Source organism: Argiope bruennichi, chromosome 7 (genome assembly GCF_947563725.1).
Source record: "Argiope bruennichi chromosome 7, qqArgBrue1.1, whole genome shotgun sequence".
Classification (NCBI taxonomy): Eukaryota; Metazoa; Arthropoda; class Arachnida; order Araneae; family Araneidae; genus Argiope; species Argiope bruennichi.
Genome location: NC_079157.1, coordinates 44347548 through 44367552, shown reverse-complemented (window position 1 = coordinate 44367552; position 20005 = coordinate 44347548). Strand labels below are relative to the sequence as shown.

General features: G+C 31.6%; 1 protein-coding gene across 3 annotated transcripts; it reads right to left on the bottom strand.

The window, feature by feature from the left end:
• Positions 1 to 346: 346 nt before the first annotated feature.
• LOC129974941 (clavesin-2-like) lies at positions 347 to 19528 on the bottom strand. Of its 3 annotated transcripts, none has more exons than XM_056087746.1 (6): positions 19458 to 19528; positions 14326 to 14488; positions 10832 to 11074; positions 8659 to 8852; positions 6092 to 6202; positions 347 to 535 (listed from the first exon to the last, which is right to left on the bottom strand). In XM_056087746.1, the coding sequence occupies exons 2-6, from the start codon at positions 14480 to 14482 to the stop codon at positions 368 to 370; spliced, it is 873 nt and encodes a 290-aa protein (XP_055943721.1). In that variant the 5' UTR covers positions 14483 to 14488; positions 19458 to 19528; the 3' UTR covers positions 347 to 367. The 3 variants fall into 3 exon arrangements, with proteins under 3 accessions (XP_055943721.1, XP_055943719.1, XP_055943720.1); XM_056087744.1 differs by having other exon boundaries at positions 14326 to 14490; positions 19465 to 19512; XM_056087745.1 differs by lacking the exon at positions 19458 to 19528 and adding an exon at positions 14957 to 14992.
• Positions 19529 to 20005: the final 477 nt, after the last annotated feature.

Genomic DNA, 20005 nt, shown 5'->3' with positions numbered 1-20005 from the left:
CCAAATGTAGTTATATACTATAAATCAAACCGAATTGTATTCTCATCAGGATAGGAAAATGTTTCACAATATGTAAAGTGTAAGGTTTTTTTTTCTGTATAAATAAGACTATGTTAACACTGAATAATGTTAACTATTTTTCAAATACATTTTGACTTATAAAGTTTAAAACTGTGATATTTGCGATAAGAAGTCTACATGTTTAAAATTATTACAATAAGAAAAGATTTTAAGTACACAATCTGGAGTATTTAAATTTTCTGAAAGAGTCACTAAATATATTAAAAAGAAGAAATAAACGTGTCTTTGTGTTTCTTAAAATAAAAAATAGTATGAGAAACATATATTAAAAAAAAAAAGAAATTTATCAATAATAATTGGGTTGTCCACATAAAGTAAATTTTTCTTGGTCCTTGTTCGCTCTTCTAATCCAGTTAATCGTCTCATTTTCTCGAACATTTCCTCCGAAATCTACGGGCAAAACGCAGCGTGGAAAGTAATCAAGTAGCTCTTCTTTATTCTTATGAAAATGTACCTGAAAAAAAAGGCCAATATTTTCATGGTTTTTTTAAATATTATAATCATCGAAGAAAGCAATTTTAAGGAGTAAAAAAATAGAATTACAATATTCGATTGCTTGGTGTCTGATAATGTGATTTGCAACATCAATGGAGTAACAATTTTTTTTCTTCAAATTTTTGAAATTTTTGACATTTGCTTGATTATTTGAAATAATAAAGATGACATTTATCATTCACATTTCTCAAAAATTGAATTTATTGCATTGCTTCATTTTCTTATTTATCAAAATTTGCACTTTTATTTTTTCTGAAATATTTCAACATTTCTGAAATAGAACATTTTTCAAACATTCAACTTATTAAGTATTCATTAATTGTTCTGAATATCTCAACCTTTCTGAAATATAACATTTTTCAAAAATTCAATTCATTAAGTTTGATTGATTTTCTTATCTATCAAAATTTGTACATTTATTTTTCTGAAATATAGGACACTTAGTGCATTATTAATTGTTAAAATAATTTAGCGTCATGAAGTTTTAGTATAAATTTAAAAAAAATATCCAAAATAAGCCAGAATCACATAGGAAAGTCTGATTGGGAATCCCCACCCTTCAAATAATCGACAGGATTCATAAAGATGCAGAAACAGCGAGTAAATAACAAGTGAAAAGCGGTACTTTATATTTGGACTATGCTTTAAATTTCACACTAATTGCAAAGTGAACCATACGACTCCATACTTCTAAAGAACGTCAAGAGACATCTTTTTATCCATGTATAAAGTCTCATTTTTGCTTTACCAGCCCGATTTGACTTTAGATGAATTTTTCGAAAGCATTTTATGTAAAATTCTGCGTATTCCCTGTCTTTCTAAAAATATTTTTAATATTTATATTACTACTCAGTGTAGCTGACAATCCTTTACATAATGCACAACCACTTAATAAGTCATCTGAATCCACGTCAATACCTATGTTATCTGGTATGCCCGGAGGTTAAGAATTTCGAGTTTAAGAACGCCGTGACCTTCCATCAAATTCAAATTTTCTTCTCTTTGCTTTTTCGGACAATAACCGTCGACTCTACCCTTTATTAAACATTTAATACGGCACTCCACCCCAACACCGTGCACGAAGCACATCGTTGGCGACCCTTTATTAAACAGACAGGAAAATCAGACACATGGTGGCCACTCGTGCCAAGTTGTAACTAACGTTTTGTTGGCGATAAGTCGCCAAATGTGACAACCTTCTGTATCATTTTCTAATAACCCTAAAAGCGAAAAATCGGTGCTCAACAAAAGCGATACATTGCTCATTTTCTGCACGTGGATTTTGTTGTTTCGAAAATCTCAAACAAAACAACATCGTGCTCTCACATGATAATATTTCATTCCAAGTTTTAGTATGATGACCGCAAAAAAAAAAAAAAAAAAAAAAAAAATTTAGCTTCTTATTTTTATTTTCTACAGAAGCCAAAACATTGCCATACATTTGGGTATCTTATTTGATGAAAGTTTGCATTTTTATGTATAAGTAAGTCTAACCGCTTTAGTTAAGGAAATAAATGTTTATTCGATCTTCCTGTGTGCATTAACATTAAGACTACATCAAAAACATACTGGCGTGTGTGTGTGTGATCATTGCTATGAAACTTAAAGTATATTTTTAAAAAAAATATGTTATAAAGAGACGAATCGGGCTATTGTTACACTGTTATACTTCGTACTAGATATCCTTTTAACTTTTCATGATTAATTATTTCCTTTTGGTTGTCATATTAAATATATGAGTGAATATTATACTTAATCCTATTTTTTCTCTTTTACAGAGGCGACGTTCGCAGGGGGGCAATTGCCCTCCCCCCGTCGGAAAGAGATTGAGGGTTTCTTTGACAAAATTCTCCGTCACTTCAGTATGGTTGTGGGGTGCTACACATTCTCGAACATAATAATTTAAAAACTACCTTAAATGTAATGCGCTGTAAAGATTCAAAATATCCATGTAATGGTTAAAGCAGTTTGAATAGATTTGGCAAATGAATCGAAAGAGCGGCAAGTCAATAAGATTCCGCATTTTGTGGACAATATTTGCTCGGCCGACTATGAACGCAAGGCGATAGATGTCAAAGAAGTTAAATTCGCAGATTTTTAGGCTTTTGAATGAAATAATAACATTTACCAAGTTTATGATTTGCATTACTTTTGGCAGTATATCTGACAAGGTGACTAAGATATCACATTCTTCCGATAGTTCTGGACGGCCGACTATAAACTAAATACGATGGAAGTCCGCAGATTTTTAGATATCTGATTCAAATATCATTCATCCAGTTCATAATTTGTATTATATTTTGCATTATAAACGATAAGGTGAGAGGCGAAGGAGATATCGCATTTTTTCAAAAAAATTTGATCGGTCGACTACGAACTCAATGCGATGAATGCCGACGATTTTAAGTCCACAGATTTTTAGACATCTGATTTAAATGTCTTTTACTCAGCTTATAATTTGCGCTATATTTAGCAGAATAATCAAGAAGCTGACAAGTGAATAAGACGTCACATTTTTGCCGACTCATCTTTGTCTTTCGGCTAAGATGTGATAATAGGGTAGGAGAAAAAATTGTTTTCATCGAGTATTTCGAGTACCTGCAAGTGGAGTTATTAGGGAAATATACTTTTATATTATACATGATTTGGGCGATAGATATGTTTTCCCTCATTCAGAATTCAATGAATAATAGTTCTAAAATGAATCGTCGTTTTTGCTACTCATTGCTACTTCCTCGCTAACGAATTGGTAAATTTATTTCATTGTGAGAATTCTTCGACTAAAATCTATTTAATGGTTAGATTCAATTTAATAAAACACTTTTTTCTCTGGATACTCTTGTGCAATATGCAGGCTAAGAAGAGTTATTTTGGTGTAGCGAAATTATGTTCATTCATTATAAATCACTAGAATAAGTAAATTCTATAACAATGAATTAAGTTCATTTAACATTAAAATATCTGTTTTTTGCAATCTTGTTTATAGGCTGCAATTATTACTCTAATGAAATATTTCTGACTTCAACTGACGACAAAAAATAAATAAAAGTGATATGGTAGTTTTTCCGCTATGCTAAAAGAGATTATCGATGTACTATATTTATTAAATAAACTACCTAAATTCTTCAGATTTTGCATTCAGTATTCCAACTATGTTATTAGAAAATGCATATTAAAATTTTTTTTTTTTCATTTTTTCTTCCAATGACTGTTTTAGGCAAAATCTACATCATTTCAGGTGCTTCTAAATTTTTAATACACTTTTTATAAAGATGTCTTGATAAAAGGATGATTAAAATAGTTATTCATAGAATATTCATATGTAGCACAGTCATCTCTTCGCATACAAATTGACTTCACTTCCTAATGAGATGGCACATCTTATTTGGGACAATTATTATTATTTTAATCCCTGGAATAATACAAAGGCATTTGAGGTAAGGATACGTTTTCAAGTGGTTTTTATAATTTAAATGAATTAATAACTTCTTTTAATTGCAGGTTAAAAATTAAAAATTGAGTAATAGAATGCTCGATTCAGATCCGTCATTGTACGCGAAGGGATTCAGAAAAACGAATGTATGCAACTGAGAGGATGAAATTCATTTTTTGGGAAGAATAACAGCTTACAATAGCTTCGAGGGTAAAAAAGTATTTAACCATGCCTAAAAGAGAAGATAGGGAAGCTCATATCTAATATCTAATTGTTTTTTTAATAAAATGCATTGATATTTACTTTCTCGTCTTCATAGTATAGTGGAAGTATCGTCAGCGTCAAAATTTCTGAATTCGAGATTTTGACGAATCTTCACATTTTATATAACCTGGAGTGCGAAAACCACATTTTCAGAAAATATCCCTCTGTCTGTGATAAAGATAAATGAAAAATCCTTTGAGCTGGAAGGTTGAAATTTGGTACGTGGTCTTTGCACCACATTTGTAGATTTCTATTAAATTTTGAGTCAATTCCGTTCAGATGGAGTCCGTCTGTCCAAATGTCAGTTAACAAGATAATTACAAACCGAAGGGAGCTAGAGCGGTAAAATTCAGTACACACATTCAACATTTATAGCATAAATTTCTGTATATATAGTATAAATTTCTGTCAGTACACAAATTCAACATTTATAGTATAAATTTCTGTTAAATTTTGAGCTACATTCAACCCCGTATTGATTGTCTATCGAGATGTACTTTCAGAAACGTACAAACGCGATCATTCAAAAACATAATTTCTTAAATATTATAATAAATTGATATATTAAATTGATATATTAAATTTTCTATGTGATTTTTTGACCACAAATGAAGCTGCGAATCTTCAATCGACTGTGAAAAACGTGTCTAAAACGAACATTTGATTTTTGGATACTATTAACGCATGCCAGAGATTCATCGCCAAATAACTCGCCAAGGATGTCACCACAGATTTTGTAAAAATGCTGAATTCCCACCAAAGGTGAATATTTCGTAGCTATTGTACACGAATGCCCTATAAGGCGTCCTCTGGCATGACACGTTTCTCAGAGAGTGTACGAGAAAGTTTGAGGGAAACCACTTTTCACTGGTTTTAATCCTAATTCCATACTGAAAAATAAATACATGGGAAACTTAATATTTAAGTAGTCCATTTTTCACAAGTAAATATTTCATAAAATAGTAAGTTTATACATATATTTATAAAAAATTTTCTTCAACCTTCTTAGAAACTACATCTTTGTATCTTTTCAGTCTTCTATATGGTTCGTGTCCGAACTATAGTCAATTTTTACAGCGCGCGTGCCCTTATTCGCCTCAGATTCGAAACGCATCCTAAATCCTGCTCTTTGTTGCCATTCGTATAAAAGTTATTTTAGGTAAGGAACTGCGTTAAAAAATAGATTTTTGGCGAGAACATGGAATAATTTTTAATTTATTATTTTGGATTTCTGAAAACTTTCTTTTATAATACTTTTTGAATTTAGTTTTCCACATTCATTTTATATAGCTTCCATGGCAAGAGTATGCAGTTGTTCATTAAACATGATACTGCATTCAGACGGAATCTATGTTTCTAGCAATATAAAGCTAGAATGAAGTATAACTATTTTTTTCTCCAAAATTGTACCTCGGATCGAGTAAATATCAAGAGTCTCAGAAACACAAGTCGACTCAAATATTGACCATCTTTTCAAGGTCAGTAAAAGAAATTGAGAACAGTTTTTTACAAATAATTTTGTAAATTTTTAATAATAAAGAAAGGGTTCCGAATTTTTAAAAAAAGCTAAATCATACTTACTTTCCTTTAATTAAATGTCAAAAATGAGTTATGAGTTATTTTGATGCCAAATGAGAGAAATGGTGCTTGCCTCCCTGTTGGAATTCCCCCCCCCCCCCCACTGTCTGCAAACCTCTGTCGCCCGCCATGCTCTTTTAAGCTTTATCCGTTTGTGAAGAAGTTTTTTCTACTTTATCAAGCAAAGTATGTAAGGCTTTCCGTATGTTGTTACTTTATAATTTTATGAAATGAACTTACTCTGCTTTTTATTTTTTCTGTTAAAATAGGTCTGACGAAACTCCAAAAAAATTTCACGAGTGGGGATTGGTTGATGACATGCACTGCCTTGTATCTCGCTGGAGCAGTATTCTGGAAATAAAAAAAAATTAAAGGCAAATATTTCTTTAAGATTCAAAAGATTCTTTAAATTTTAGATATTTCATTCAGAAAATTCAGTTTTTACAGCTGAAAATCCATTCTTCCAAATTTTAGATTGAAACAGACGAAATATATAATATTTCTGTTCTTTTCTTATATAGAAAATATGCAAAGAAAAAGCATTTTAATCTTCAAAGTATTCGAGCTCAAAGTTTTGACGTCATAATGCTTCAGCTCCTTTTGGATTAATTTTTTTTTTATTTAACTAAACGTTTCATACTTATAAATATAAACTTTGCAATTGATGTTCTTTTTTTTTTTTTTCGTTATGTGCTATATTTTTCGAATTCTGTAGAGTTTTGTGTTCTCAGTGCCAAAGGACTCATTTAATATTTTCAGTTAATGGACCAACCTGACCCATTTTGATTCCCCGCGACGCGAGGGGCGTTACACCTTGTATTAACTCTTCAGTTGCGTATCCCGCGATTTCCGTGACTTGACAATCAGTCCATTTTCTGTTGCATCCCGCATTTTACGCAGTTTAGAGCGTTTATTTTTACGATTACAGATTTTTATTATATTATATTATTATCGTGTACATTTAGTATCAGTTCACTTTCTTTGAAAAATATTTGGACTTATTTGCAAACATCGCATCTGAATAGTGATTTTAAAGAATTGCGCAGCCAAAGGGTGAAGAATGAGTGAAAAATCATTAGAAATACTGACTTCTAGGACATGGATAACGTTGCATTGCTACATCTCCAACTTTTCCATTGCATAAATTCGTCCAATCATTCATTTTTAATATTTCTCTCTTGAAAGAAGTAATAGGTAGGGATTTATAGCAATAGTGGCTGTTATCTCCTGCTTCCAGATATAAAGAGCAAGAAATTTCATCTACAAACACAAGAGCACGCACGAAAACAAATTGAAGTGTCAGTCAGTTAGTACTCACAGAGCAGTTTCGATGATGCAATTCAGTCCATATTCATGTTTCTAAAGTTCAAATGAAATCGTACCATGAAACGGAGAGTTCACGCAATACTGAGTGATGACTAAGTAAAAGACCCATAGAAGCGACAACAGAATGTTATCAACGAAGTGTGTAGATATTGAAAGGCTTCATTACTTAAAGAGAAACTTGAAGATTGGTTTTTGTTGCAGTTATTTTTCCCAAAGCATTTCTGAAGGAGAGATAGTGTTTAACTCATTTCAGAAAAGTCCACAACTTGGCCCTATAATAAAAATACTTTTTTCACGAGAGTATCATGTGTTCAATATCATTAATGCTATTACATTCGTGACAAAAGGAATAATCTTGGAGGTTAAAACGATTCAAAAGTCCTGATATTATAATTTTTCTGTTGTTTTATCTGGCCAAAACATCTTCCGCCCTGTCAAACGAATACTGCCACTTCTCTTTAATCTGTCCCTGTCTGTCTATCCGTCTGCATGGTTGTGAACTGATAACTCAAAAATTACCAAAATAAAGTGTAACACATGTAAAGAAAGGGATTTTTTTTCGTTTGTATTGTCGTTTTTAAACATTATACAAAGAATTCAAAACTTTAACTACCTCATCGGAATGGATTAGCAAATCTAAAATGACAGAATTTTTAGTTAGGTTTTGCTTTCTCGTGTGCGAAGTAAAGAGAAAGTATTGCGATCGTGAAACAAATTCAAACTCTGCCTGTGACAAAAATGAATGAAAAATGGTTTGAGATAAATAGATGAAATTTAGTGTGCGGTCTTTTTGTAAATTTCTATCCAATTTTGAACAAAGTCGGTTCAGAAATGTCTGTCCGACTGTTCAAATATAAGTTAACCCGATAAATGCAAAACAAAGATAATGAAATGCATACAATTCTGTACACTTATTTTATTTCTATAGAGTAGAACTTATCAAATTTTAATCCAAACCCAACAAAGGACACATGGTGAATGTCAGACGAAAATCTCTCCATCTGTAGTTTGAGAAGCATGTAAATATTATAACTCAATAAACGCAGCGACATAAATGTATTAAATTTGTGACTGCAAGCGTCGTTCTATATCAAATTCCGGTGTCAATCGCTTGGGAAAATCGCTGCTTAAACACAAATTCGATTTTCGGATACTAATAACGGCATGTCAGGATGAGATCGTCAAAATCACTGGCCACGAATAACCCGACAGATTCAGTAAAAGTACTAAAATTCATGCCAAAGGTCAATAATTAGTAACTATTGTACGCCAATGGCACGCCAGGCGCTTTCTGGGATAACACCTCTATGAGAGAGTAGGCGAGAAAGTGTTTGAGGAGCCCATTCCAGGTGATTTCAAAAGATAAAGATGTGAATTGAAGAGATAAATATCTAATATGAACTTTACGAATTATGAACCGCTTGTGGTAGCTATGCTATTCTACCACTTAGTATTTCAAATGAAATAATGCCGCTACTCACCACAGCACCGTTATAAAGCAGCAGCATGTTTTGGGGTGTGATGTACTTGATGTGTCTCGTAGAGAGTCCTTCCAGATCGTACAGCACTTTGAATCCATTAATCTGATTCATTGGATCGCGCAGAGCTTGGGCGAGGAACATCACTATCATTTGCTTTAACTGTTTAAGCGGCAGTTCCGTGGGATCCCATTTTCCTGTTCGGAAAGATAAGATTTTATTTTTCTAGATGATGCTCTAATATTTTAAGCATAACAACTTATTAAAATTGTGTTTCATGAGGGTGAATGAAAATGGAAAAGGAGGCATAGGATGAAAGGGCGCTGTGTATTGTTAAAAATAATTGCCAAAATGATTCGAGCACTCGTCCCACTGGTTTATAAAGCCGTGGATATCTTGTTCGAAAAAGTTATTTGCTTGATATTTACATCAGTTTCGAACAGTGGCCATGATTTTGTTGTCCGAAGGAAAATAAAAGACTTTCTCATTGATTTTCTCAGCTGAAGAAACATTTCAGAATCACTTGATGGATTGCGTCGATATACCGGACGTTGCAAACTGTCCACCCATGCAATTCATTCAGTCGTGAAGGACGATGCAATGATTTGGAGTAAAATAAGCCTCGATGAAGCGGAAACGCTTTTGCTCATCCGAATCATCGACTGGGAGAGTCATTCGTATTTCCACTTCATTCCTAATGCATTTCTCGCAACCCTAAACCTTCTTCCCCTGAAAAAACGCATAACGTCTTGTTGCTCTTCTTCAGTAACAAAGAGGATACAGACGCATATAAAACACTTACTGACTGCCTACTGGACGACACTCGGTGGCGGATTAGGGCATTTTGTGACCTTGAGCTATGAGGATAAATTGAATTTCGCATTTTAACGTATCATTTAACTTACCATCATGTTTATATATTACTTTATGCTAATTTTTTTATTTTTATTTAAGTAGCTTTTTGAAAGTGTACATGTTATTATTTATTTATTACTAGTTGCCTCGAGAGACCAGCTTGATAACCAATTTTTGCGGTTCACCGGAGATATTGGTTCTATTTCATTTCTGTCAAATCATTTAGGTGAAATTTCACGTCTGTCAAAGCGCCAGACATTAAACCCGCGTTATTAAATAAGTCTTGCATGCGTTCTATTCATCGTACATATAAACTATTCTGATGCAGACCCGTTCCAAGACATCACAGCGCTGTTATATCCGATTCCTATTTATTATTTGTAGTATCGTCACTTCGCTTTTTTATTCGTCTTTCAAACGACATAGATATGAAACACGATGCTCCTTCAACTTTCAGCGATGGAATAAAATCCCGCGATTAAATATTGGATGAAAAAAAAATGAAAACGATTTTTGTTTCATTCACATATGGCTTCATATAGGGTTGTCATGTAAGAACAAAGAAAATGTCCAAACTCTATTGCAAAAAAGGTGGGAATAGTAATTAATTAATTTATTATCATTATTTTTTACGTGTTTCACCTGATATTTTGCATATCAAACGAACGTGACGTGAAAAGACAAGAAATAATGCTTTTCATTTCATTTCTCTCTCCTGTCCTACTTTTAAAATAACAGTATGAGGGGAATATGGAATATGGGGAGAAATTTCGATTAGAAAACTGTATATGCTTTTTTTTATTACTCCATATGCTTTATTATGTCATTAAGCGTGCCATCAAAGTGTGTCTTTTACATCTGCTCCATCACTGAGATTGAGATGTCATTTTTTTTAACCTGTAAAAATATGATTTTTTTCTGTAAATTTTTAATAAAAATTTTCCACCATCTAATATTAAATAGTTTTAAGGAAACTTGATATGGCAATGAATCATCTCATGAAGCGACCAGGTGGTAAGGCCTCGGGTTCTGAACCGGAGAACTTCAGGTTCGAGACCCGATTCCACCGAAGAACCGTCATATAAGCGGGCCTGGTGCATGTTAAATCCGTTGGGGCCACATATCCTCCCGCTGGAGTAGTGTGAATGTTTGGTGAGAGGGTGCCAGCTCAGGTGTCGTCTCGTCATCTGAATCGAGGTCCGTCTCAAAATATAGCTTTAAAAAACGGGATGTTAATATAACTGAACTAAACATCTTGTAAAAGCAGACGTCCTTAAATTTTTTGTGAACTATTCATATGAATAACAGAAAATATTTTTACCAATTCCGAAATAAATCAGTCCACATCCATCTTGGCATCTCACAGGTAATGGGTAAAAATTCTTGAATGCAGGTGAATCGAGATATTCCTCTGGTACACCCCGGAACAAGTCGCTTTCAGCCTCCACCAGTTGTTGCGACTTTAGAATCTGCTGCAAGGCATCTTTAGTTCGGTATTTATTACGGCGCAAATACGCGACCAGAAAATCGTCGTGAAACTCAAGTGCACTGGTTTTCGGGTTTCCTAAATATTAGAAAAGAAGAATTTCAACACATTTTATAAATAAGACCCATTTATTATTCAAAGCCCGCTTTTAACACGATTCTTTTTGGGATTTTTTTTTTCCTTTCAATCAGATGCCTTTGGATTGGTTGCTAAGATTTTCAATTAAATGTTTTATGTAGGTCCCTGATAATGATTTCCTCACCAAAATATTTTTAAAATTCGCATTTTCGTAAACTTGCAACACGTACTCTTTTAAAGCTTTAATCCTTTTCGTACATTGCGCTATGCATCTGTCATTTTTCTGTCATCTCACCTAAAATTGGAATTTATTCTGAAGCAGAAGCGAGTCATTTCAACTATTACAAAAATTTTCTTACTGAAATTTCTTAAAAACGAATCACATTTGGAGATGAATCTATTCTCTGAAAAGACTGGCTTTTTCTGGTTATTAAACGAATAAAACGAAATACATTTATTATTTTACCTTGTTATTAATTAATATAAAATTAAAGGAAATATGTATATAAAAAATAATTATCGGGAAAAATAAAATATGTATATGTTTCCTCCAAAGTGTATATTTCTGTTACTCCATAGAATTCTTGTCTTTTTCATGAAACATCATATCGTGTGAAATAACGAATTTCATATTTTAACGACACAAGTCATCAGGATTTCCTTTCTGGCAACTGTTAAGCCTGATTTTGAGCTGGATGACAGTTTCTATTAGTCTCCAGAAACTTGAATTCATCTATATTTTTTTCCTCGCTGACTCAATGAAAGTTTCTGTGATACTGTGAGTCCTTTTTCCAGCATTTCTAATAGTATTTTGAACTAAGTGAAGCGTTGAATAAAGTGCAGGTACATAAGTGTTCAGTGAAATATTCTGAAACGCTCCTATAATGGTTTGTTTACATTTGACTGTTGTCACTCGTGTATAATGTCACTAAGGACTAATTAAAAAGTTTTCTACGTTATTTTCTTCTGAAATTAAACTTTAATTGCAAAATGTAAAAAAAGAAAGTTTTTTAAAAGCATAGTTTAAATAGAAACATTTTTATTTTCATTTCAGAATCTATTTAACTTTTATATCAAAGGAAATGAATTACAAACTCGGGAGAAGAAATTTAAGCTAAATGAATATTGACGTTAATAGGAAACACCTTAACACCTGGCTCGTCTCTGATCAATCTGATTCTTCAGAGTACAGGACTAAGAGAATATTTACAGATGGATCTCGCTTAGAAAACTGGTATGAATTTGGAACGATTTGTTAGGAATGTAATAGAGAAATTGTATCGAAAGTTTTTAATTATTTGGAAATGGTGCAACAGAAGCAATGGCCAACTTTGAAAATGAATATAAAATAAGATATAGTCATGACAAAACTCTTTAAGTTTACGGATTCGAGATCAGCGCATATGAACTTACAATCCTTTCGAGATGATACAAAAATAATAATATTCTTCACTAATAATTTAAAGGATTGTTCCTACACTTTTTCCTACATTGGGTTAAAGCACACTCTGTAGAATGGAGGGATGAATGCGCAGATTTTTTGGCCAAGCTCGTTTCGCACATACATGTTCAAACTGAGTAGATAACCATACTCAAATTCCGGTATCCTAAATAAGAATTTAAGAGAAGAGCTGATAAGGAAATAACAAGCACAGTGGAAATCTCAAATTATATCGATTCTCCTTTGTCCCATTTGTAATGAGTCAACGTTGTTTCGGAAATTTTTATCTGAATAAACTATTCATGCCTCATGAGTTCTTTTTCCTTTAATTATGCCATTTTTTTTTAAAGATCATCTATTGATGTGGCGTTGGTGATTTGACAGTCACAACGCACTCTGTATTTAACTGTCCTCGATATAAAAAAACGAGAGAAATTTTTACCCGTTTCGGCTTTTCAAGTTAAATTTATTTAAATTTAATGTAAAGTAAAGAGACGGATTCAGACTTATCGATTAAGATTTTGTAATGAGGTCTCTTGTGACCTGGTGCCTTTTTTTTGTATAGAATCCTATTACCTTGTACATATCTGATATTCACTTCTGATATTTATTTTAGCATAATATTAAAATTCATAAAACTTACTATAAGCTTTAAATTTTTTTTAATATCACGGTAGTAAATAGTTGGTGAAGCTTGGCGATATTTTTAATGTCTGGAAAGCCGAGACAGATTTTGGTTGGTGGAGACATTGGTTATGGCATTTATTTAGTTTTGGATGTGCTCTGCAGTTAATGTTCGGTAAATCTATTAATGGTGTTTGATGCTTGTTTGTCTTAATGCCCTTATAGAGCGAGGAAGAGTTGGCATTCTTGAAACAGGTAGCTCCACCCCTAATTACTTTTTTTTCGCTTATTGCTCAGCTAACCTTCCATTACGTCGAGTAACTCAGCGGGTGGAGGGATCAGCAATGGAGGAAAAATAAAGGGTACATTTTTGTATCAACAACGAAAACGATTTCAGTTTCTTTACAATGTTGAAATATGCTGTTGTAAAATAAGATTAAAAATATTTTTATATTAATTAATAATGTATAAAAAACCGCACAGGAATTAACTTATTTCATTGAAAAAATTCTCTTTTTTTAAATTTTAAGGTGGCTTAGAACTCATTTTTGTGCCATGACATTTTCCGCAGTATGGGAGAAAACTTCATACTTTTAACTTAAGTTTTAATTAACCAAAATTAAAATCCAAAAGAAAATCGCTGCGCAATGCATATTTCCCTTTTTTTTTATGCAAGCCAGCTCAAAATTTTGTGGTTCTAGAGAAAGAAAGTGTGCATGAAAATATGTATTTTGAATCCCACACACGTGACACATTTTCTTGGAAATCGAAAAACCATATGAAGTACGGGAAAAGAGATATACATGTTAAACGTAAAATGAATCTGAAAGTTCATTAAAATATTTGAAAAAAAAAACTGGACAAATGCAACGAATACACTTTTCTTCTTCATTACACAAGGTGAAATGCTGTAAGTTGTATGAAATAAAAGCAATTAATGATATCAGAGAAACATTGGGATAGTTTTGGTCGTCTCTTATATGTTACAACCATTAGCAAAAAATGACCCACGAATTAATTTTTAAAAATAAGGATGACTACACTCATTTGGATTTTTTATTTTTCGTAACACTTTTATGCTTCATTCGTTACATGTTAACATATTGCCTTCTCGGTTGTGCAGTTATCCAATGTTCGCACATGAGCGCTTTCAGTATTTCAAGTAAATTGAAACAAATAAACTTACTTTGCAGTAACGCTCGAAGTTCCTGGATTCCTTTTATCTTCCGTTCAGGAGTCTCGTTCAGCTCTTCTTGGCATTTCTTGGCGGCAAATTCAGGCAAATAATCAATTTCGAAAGGAAGAAGTTCTTTCTCTTGTAGCTTTAAGGCTCCGGAACTCATATCTAGCTAAAGAATTTACGAAAGCCTTATTCATCTCGAACAATAATAATGATCAATACCGCTCATATACACACTACATATATGTATATGAATGTTATTACAGAACAACGGATAAGTTATATTAAACTGATGAGCAAATGCTCAATAAATAGACAAATAGTGTATAGTGTAGTAAATTCTCAGAATGAAATATTAACTGCGAATACAATAGCGAAATGAGAGAGTGTAAAACAAAATGCGTGACTTTCTTATTGAAGATTGGCATCATCCGAGCGGGATTGATTGTCAGTGGAATGATGGATGTTAGCGAAATCAAAACCAGAAGAAAAGGAGGATAGAATTTATCAATCCTAATTACTATATCATAAAATTCTAATTTCGTATATGATAACACAAAAATATTAATTCCACATACGATAACCACAAAAATTTTTATTTCATATGAAAACTTTCAGATGTGTCAGTAGTGATTACCTGGCTATCACCACTTTCCATTTTCTAGAGAAAATCGTATTTTCTAGTACGACAAATAATTTTTCGAAAAAATTAAAAATAGTGTATTCTCATAATACTACACAACCGTTCAATATGTCAGATATTTAGTATATCTGCAATAGAAATGCTCATCGAAATCTGTAACGTAGAGTGGAGTTAAAAATATCCCAAAACCTCTTTGGACTGTGTCGTTACTGAATGTGCAAATCCCGACTCTGTTTTGTCGTTGTTGCTTCAGTAATTGCCATTGCTTCTACTGAAATTATTAAGAGCTGAATGAATTTTTTTTCCTTGAATAAAATTATGCAAGCAGCACAGAAACACTACTGACGTCAATAATTCGAGCAATCAGTAGAACGCTGCACTTAAACAAATTTACTTCATAGAAATTTCCTGTTTCGAAAAGTGTTTGTTGCAGCTGATTACTATGCAGATTTTTCCTTCTTTCTTTTATACGAGTATTGCAATCGTCAACAAATTCGAACTCTAGATTTTGACATATCTCCACGCTCCAGACTTCCTTGAGGTCGGAAAAAACACATTCTTGGCACTCTGCCTGAGAGCACGATCATTCAAAAACGCTTTGAGCGAGAGGAATGAAATTCGATACATAGACTTTACACCCCATTTGTAAAATGTTATTAAATTTTGAAAAAAATGAATTCAGAAGAAAAATCAAATTTAACCTGCAAGAGAACACTACACGTAAATGGGAAAGAATTAGCTTTGATCAGCAAGTTGCCATCGCATTGACAAAAGCTCAAATTTATAAAATTAAAATGAAATCTGCGATCTCAAATTTCAAGTTATCATGTGAGAACATTATTATTTCTGAGTTATTATTTGTCTTAGTTCATTTAAGTCTTTAACCAGTTTTTACAGGGTTTGAAACAATCACGAGACTTCTCTATCGGTCTCTCTCTCTCTCTTTATATATATATATATATATATATATATATAATTATTTTAAACTTTCATTTTTAATTTTTCTACTTGGCAAGCAAAGTTTTCTAGCTCGATCGATTTTGAGATGAAATAACAGCTATGATGTCATAGTTCTACGTCACCCTTTTAAAAACGCATCTGCTGTCAAAGAAGCATACGTTATAATAAAGCAGTACTGGTAAAAGCAGATCAAGCTTTTAAAAACGCATCTGCTTTCAAAGAAGCATACTTAATAATAATAATGCAATAATGGTAAAAGCAGGTAAAAAAACATGTGCGATTAAAAGAGGATGCTGAAAATTGCCATTTATGCTTTATTCATTGTCTACGCGATTTCGAGCTTTCAAACCCCCTAACCAAAACAATATCATGTTCTCACGTGTTAATAAATTTGTGTCTCCAGCTATCCAAATGATAATTACATGATATTATAAACAACATAATAATTAAAAAACATAAAGAGCTAAATAAATAAAACATGTACACAGTTTAGCATCTAAAATGTGGAATTCCAGCGATTGGTGATAGCGAGGACCGAACTCGCAATGTTTGGGTTTGTAGCCGAGTAACAAGACCACAAGACAGAAGTAATTACTCATGTCTCGTAGCTGTTATCTGGCTTATAAAGCGCAACCACATTACTGTTGGGATTCACTAAAATACAGCTTTATATTAATTATAGTTTCATTATTTCCACTTTAATTTAAAATTTAATTTTACAGGCATTATAAAAATTTAGATAGAAACACATAATATAAAAAACAGAACGGCTTAAGGACTACATAATAGTATAAGTGAGTAATATGACTACCAAAATTTGCAGCTTAAAAATATTTTGCTGAAAAACCTTTTATGAGAAAGAGTTACATAAAATATTAATTGAACATTTTGGCGAGCATTAATGATCTCAAACCAGCTGGTCGCCAAAGGCGGCTAATACTTATAATAATGCTCAATGTGTATGTGTGTTGACGCTCTACAGATAAGGCCATTTGATCTACAGCTACTAAATTTGGCACATTTATACCTTGGAGGTCGGAAATGTGCACCTCTGAGCGATTTTTTAAAACTTTTAATTAAAATCTTAATTAATTAAAAATGAAGGAAAAATTTCGATGTTTTTGCGCTATAACTTCCGAAAATATTATCGCTCAAAAATAATTTTTACATCAAGTTAAAATTCAAAAAATAATCTTTTTTAAATTTCTAAAACATAAAAAAAATTAAAAATATAAGTAAAATTTTACTTCAACCCTGGAAAAGTGTCATTTTCAGAATGTGCCTGTGGGAAATGAAATAAATAAGAGGTATAATATTTTCTAAAAAAGAAATGTAAAGCAAAGCTTTCTATGATTTTTACAATATCTACATTGTTCATTCAATAAATCAACTTTATTTAAGGCAAACGTGGTGCAATATATATCCTTTCAATTTAGGGCCCAATGGCAAATTTTTAAATCTCTAATAATAAAAATACATGTGTCAAAATGGTCTAAATGAAGTAAATAATTACGTTTTGTGTAACCCCAGTCTATGGATGCTCTAATGAATTACAAATGTTTAGTTTTATGTGGATCCTCTGCTCTGTGAATGATATTTAACAAAATATTCTTGAGGCATTCATATTTTAAATAAAAAGAGTTGTATTCCAATCAATTAAATCAATCACGAAAACTGACTTTTGAAATTTTGAATATCACTATTCTATAAAAGCGGACGATTTTAAACCACTTCATCGACTGTCTCAAAAAACTTACGCCAATAATTTCCCAGGCTTTCTCAAGAGTGATTGTTCTAAGATTATGAAAATATAGTTTGCCCTAAAATGGTAATATTCCAACTTCATAAACCGGTCAGATTTGATCGCAGAAAATAGAAACATTTATTTATTTATTTAAAATCTGGCGTGTCAAGAATATTTCGACCAAGGAACTGTCTAAAATTTAAACTTTATAATTTTTAAAGTATACTTATGAACCGAAAGAAAATAATGTTTTATTTGTGACGCCAATTAAACCCTTTTGAAAGTAAAACTAAAAACCGAATATTACGATGAATCAGAGAAATTCTTATTGCATCATTCTTTGAAATACTCCATAAAAAAATTATTCTTTAATGCAATTAAGACTTCAATGCCGTAGGACTCTGCTTTCAGTTCTTATATTAAAAAAATATATACTTACTTGGTTTCAGGAAAAAGGCTTTCATATTAATTGCAATTTAATCATTTTTACTTTAATTTAAACTAGTAATTTTACTGGCTTTAACAAAAAATTAAACAGAGATACGCTGAACGTCTTAAGGAACGTCTCCATAATTGAATGAGTGAATTATATGACTATCAAAATTTGAAGTTTAAAATATTTTTCTGAAAAAGATATTATGAGTTGAAGTTACTTAAGATATTTGATTGAAAATTTTAGCGAGCATTTATACTGACGAACCGGCTGGTCACCAAAGGCGGCTCGTTATACAATAAAAATCTAGGAATAAAAGCAGAAAATGCAGTTATGACAAGCTAGGATAGTTTTCAAATAATTTAAGATTATCCATATATTTAAGTTAATTCATGAAGCGAAGTAACTAGTTCCCCAACCATAATCATTAGTAGGATTTCGCAAATTTTTATTTTTTAAGAAAGCTCTTGATACTAAAATATGCCATCAATCATCATCAGTACCCCACTCTCTAATTTTGAGAAAAATTAGAAAATAAAACTTTGCATCCGCCCCCGTCCATTATCAATCAAATACTTTATATTTATTATGCAAATATAATTTAAAATAGTATTTGCGTTTGTTCTGATAATATAAAAAATAATTATCAACAGCTCATAAGAAAGATTGGCATCACTAAATTAATATTATTAATATGTTAAATGAATTGCAGATCACCGACGGTGATTAGCAACAAATTATTTTACAATATTTATAAAATTCTGTAATACAATAAAACCTTCATTTTATTCAGAATTATATATTATATAGTTTTATTTTTAGAAAAATTCACGGAATATCATCTTACTATAAAATATCAGAGACTAAAGTGTTAAACAATAAAATTTCTCTCTGACTTACAATAAGCCAAATGACATTATATAAAATATCGTTAATGAAAAAAATTCTCTTTCTAGTGCCACAGCATGATAGAAAAGAAAATAGACATGCTTTTGAAATTCAATAAATGAATTAATTAAATTTTAAAAAAAAATAATAAATAAAAAAAGAGTTTCAAAAGAGCTAGTAAATTATTTTTAAAAAATCACGATTCAACTGCTACAGAGAATTCATCTAACGATATCTAAAATAAATGAAAAATAACGATTTCAGACATATTACATACGAATTACAGAAAAAAAATCACAGGTAAATTGAAATAGTTTAAAATTTCAAACATTTTTACAGTAAAATTCGTTTTCTCTAAAAGGCAAATATATAAACAATGGGGGGAAAAAAGGGGTGAAAGATTTTTTGAAACACACTCAAAAGTCGTTCAATAAAAACATATAAAATAGGGTTTGATACTTAATGCTTACTTTATCTTTTTAGTTCCTTGAATCATACAAACTGTAACCAGACTAAAGTGAAGAAACCCGGGATTTTTATGAATATTTTCCCGACAGTAAACCAATAATGTTTTCGTTTTTGTTTTGTTTTTGTCCTAAACTATTACAGCAATTGATCTTTCGTGAATTTTTTCCTTTTACGTGTTATTGACTTGGTATATTTCCTCAAACTTTGTAGCATTTTAAGTATCGAAATTTCAGAAAACCGATGATACTATCAAATATGACATTATATCTTTTGGAAAGAGGAAACCATTTTCCAACCTAATTTTGTATTCCGTCACATGGACTTATTTAGGTATTTTACTTTAAATTATTATTACTAAATTTATACTATTAAATTATTATAGAAATCATTGAGCTGTGGTAACAAGACAGGTTGTTTCATAACAAAAAAACATCTGTCAAATAAAACGATAAAAAAAATTTAATTTATCTTTTAGGCATCGTATTATCATTTCTCATCTAATTGCATTGAATTATCGTTTCCCATACTTATAAGCTAAAATTAGATCTTT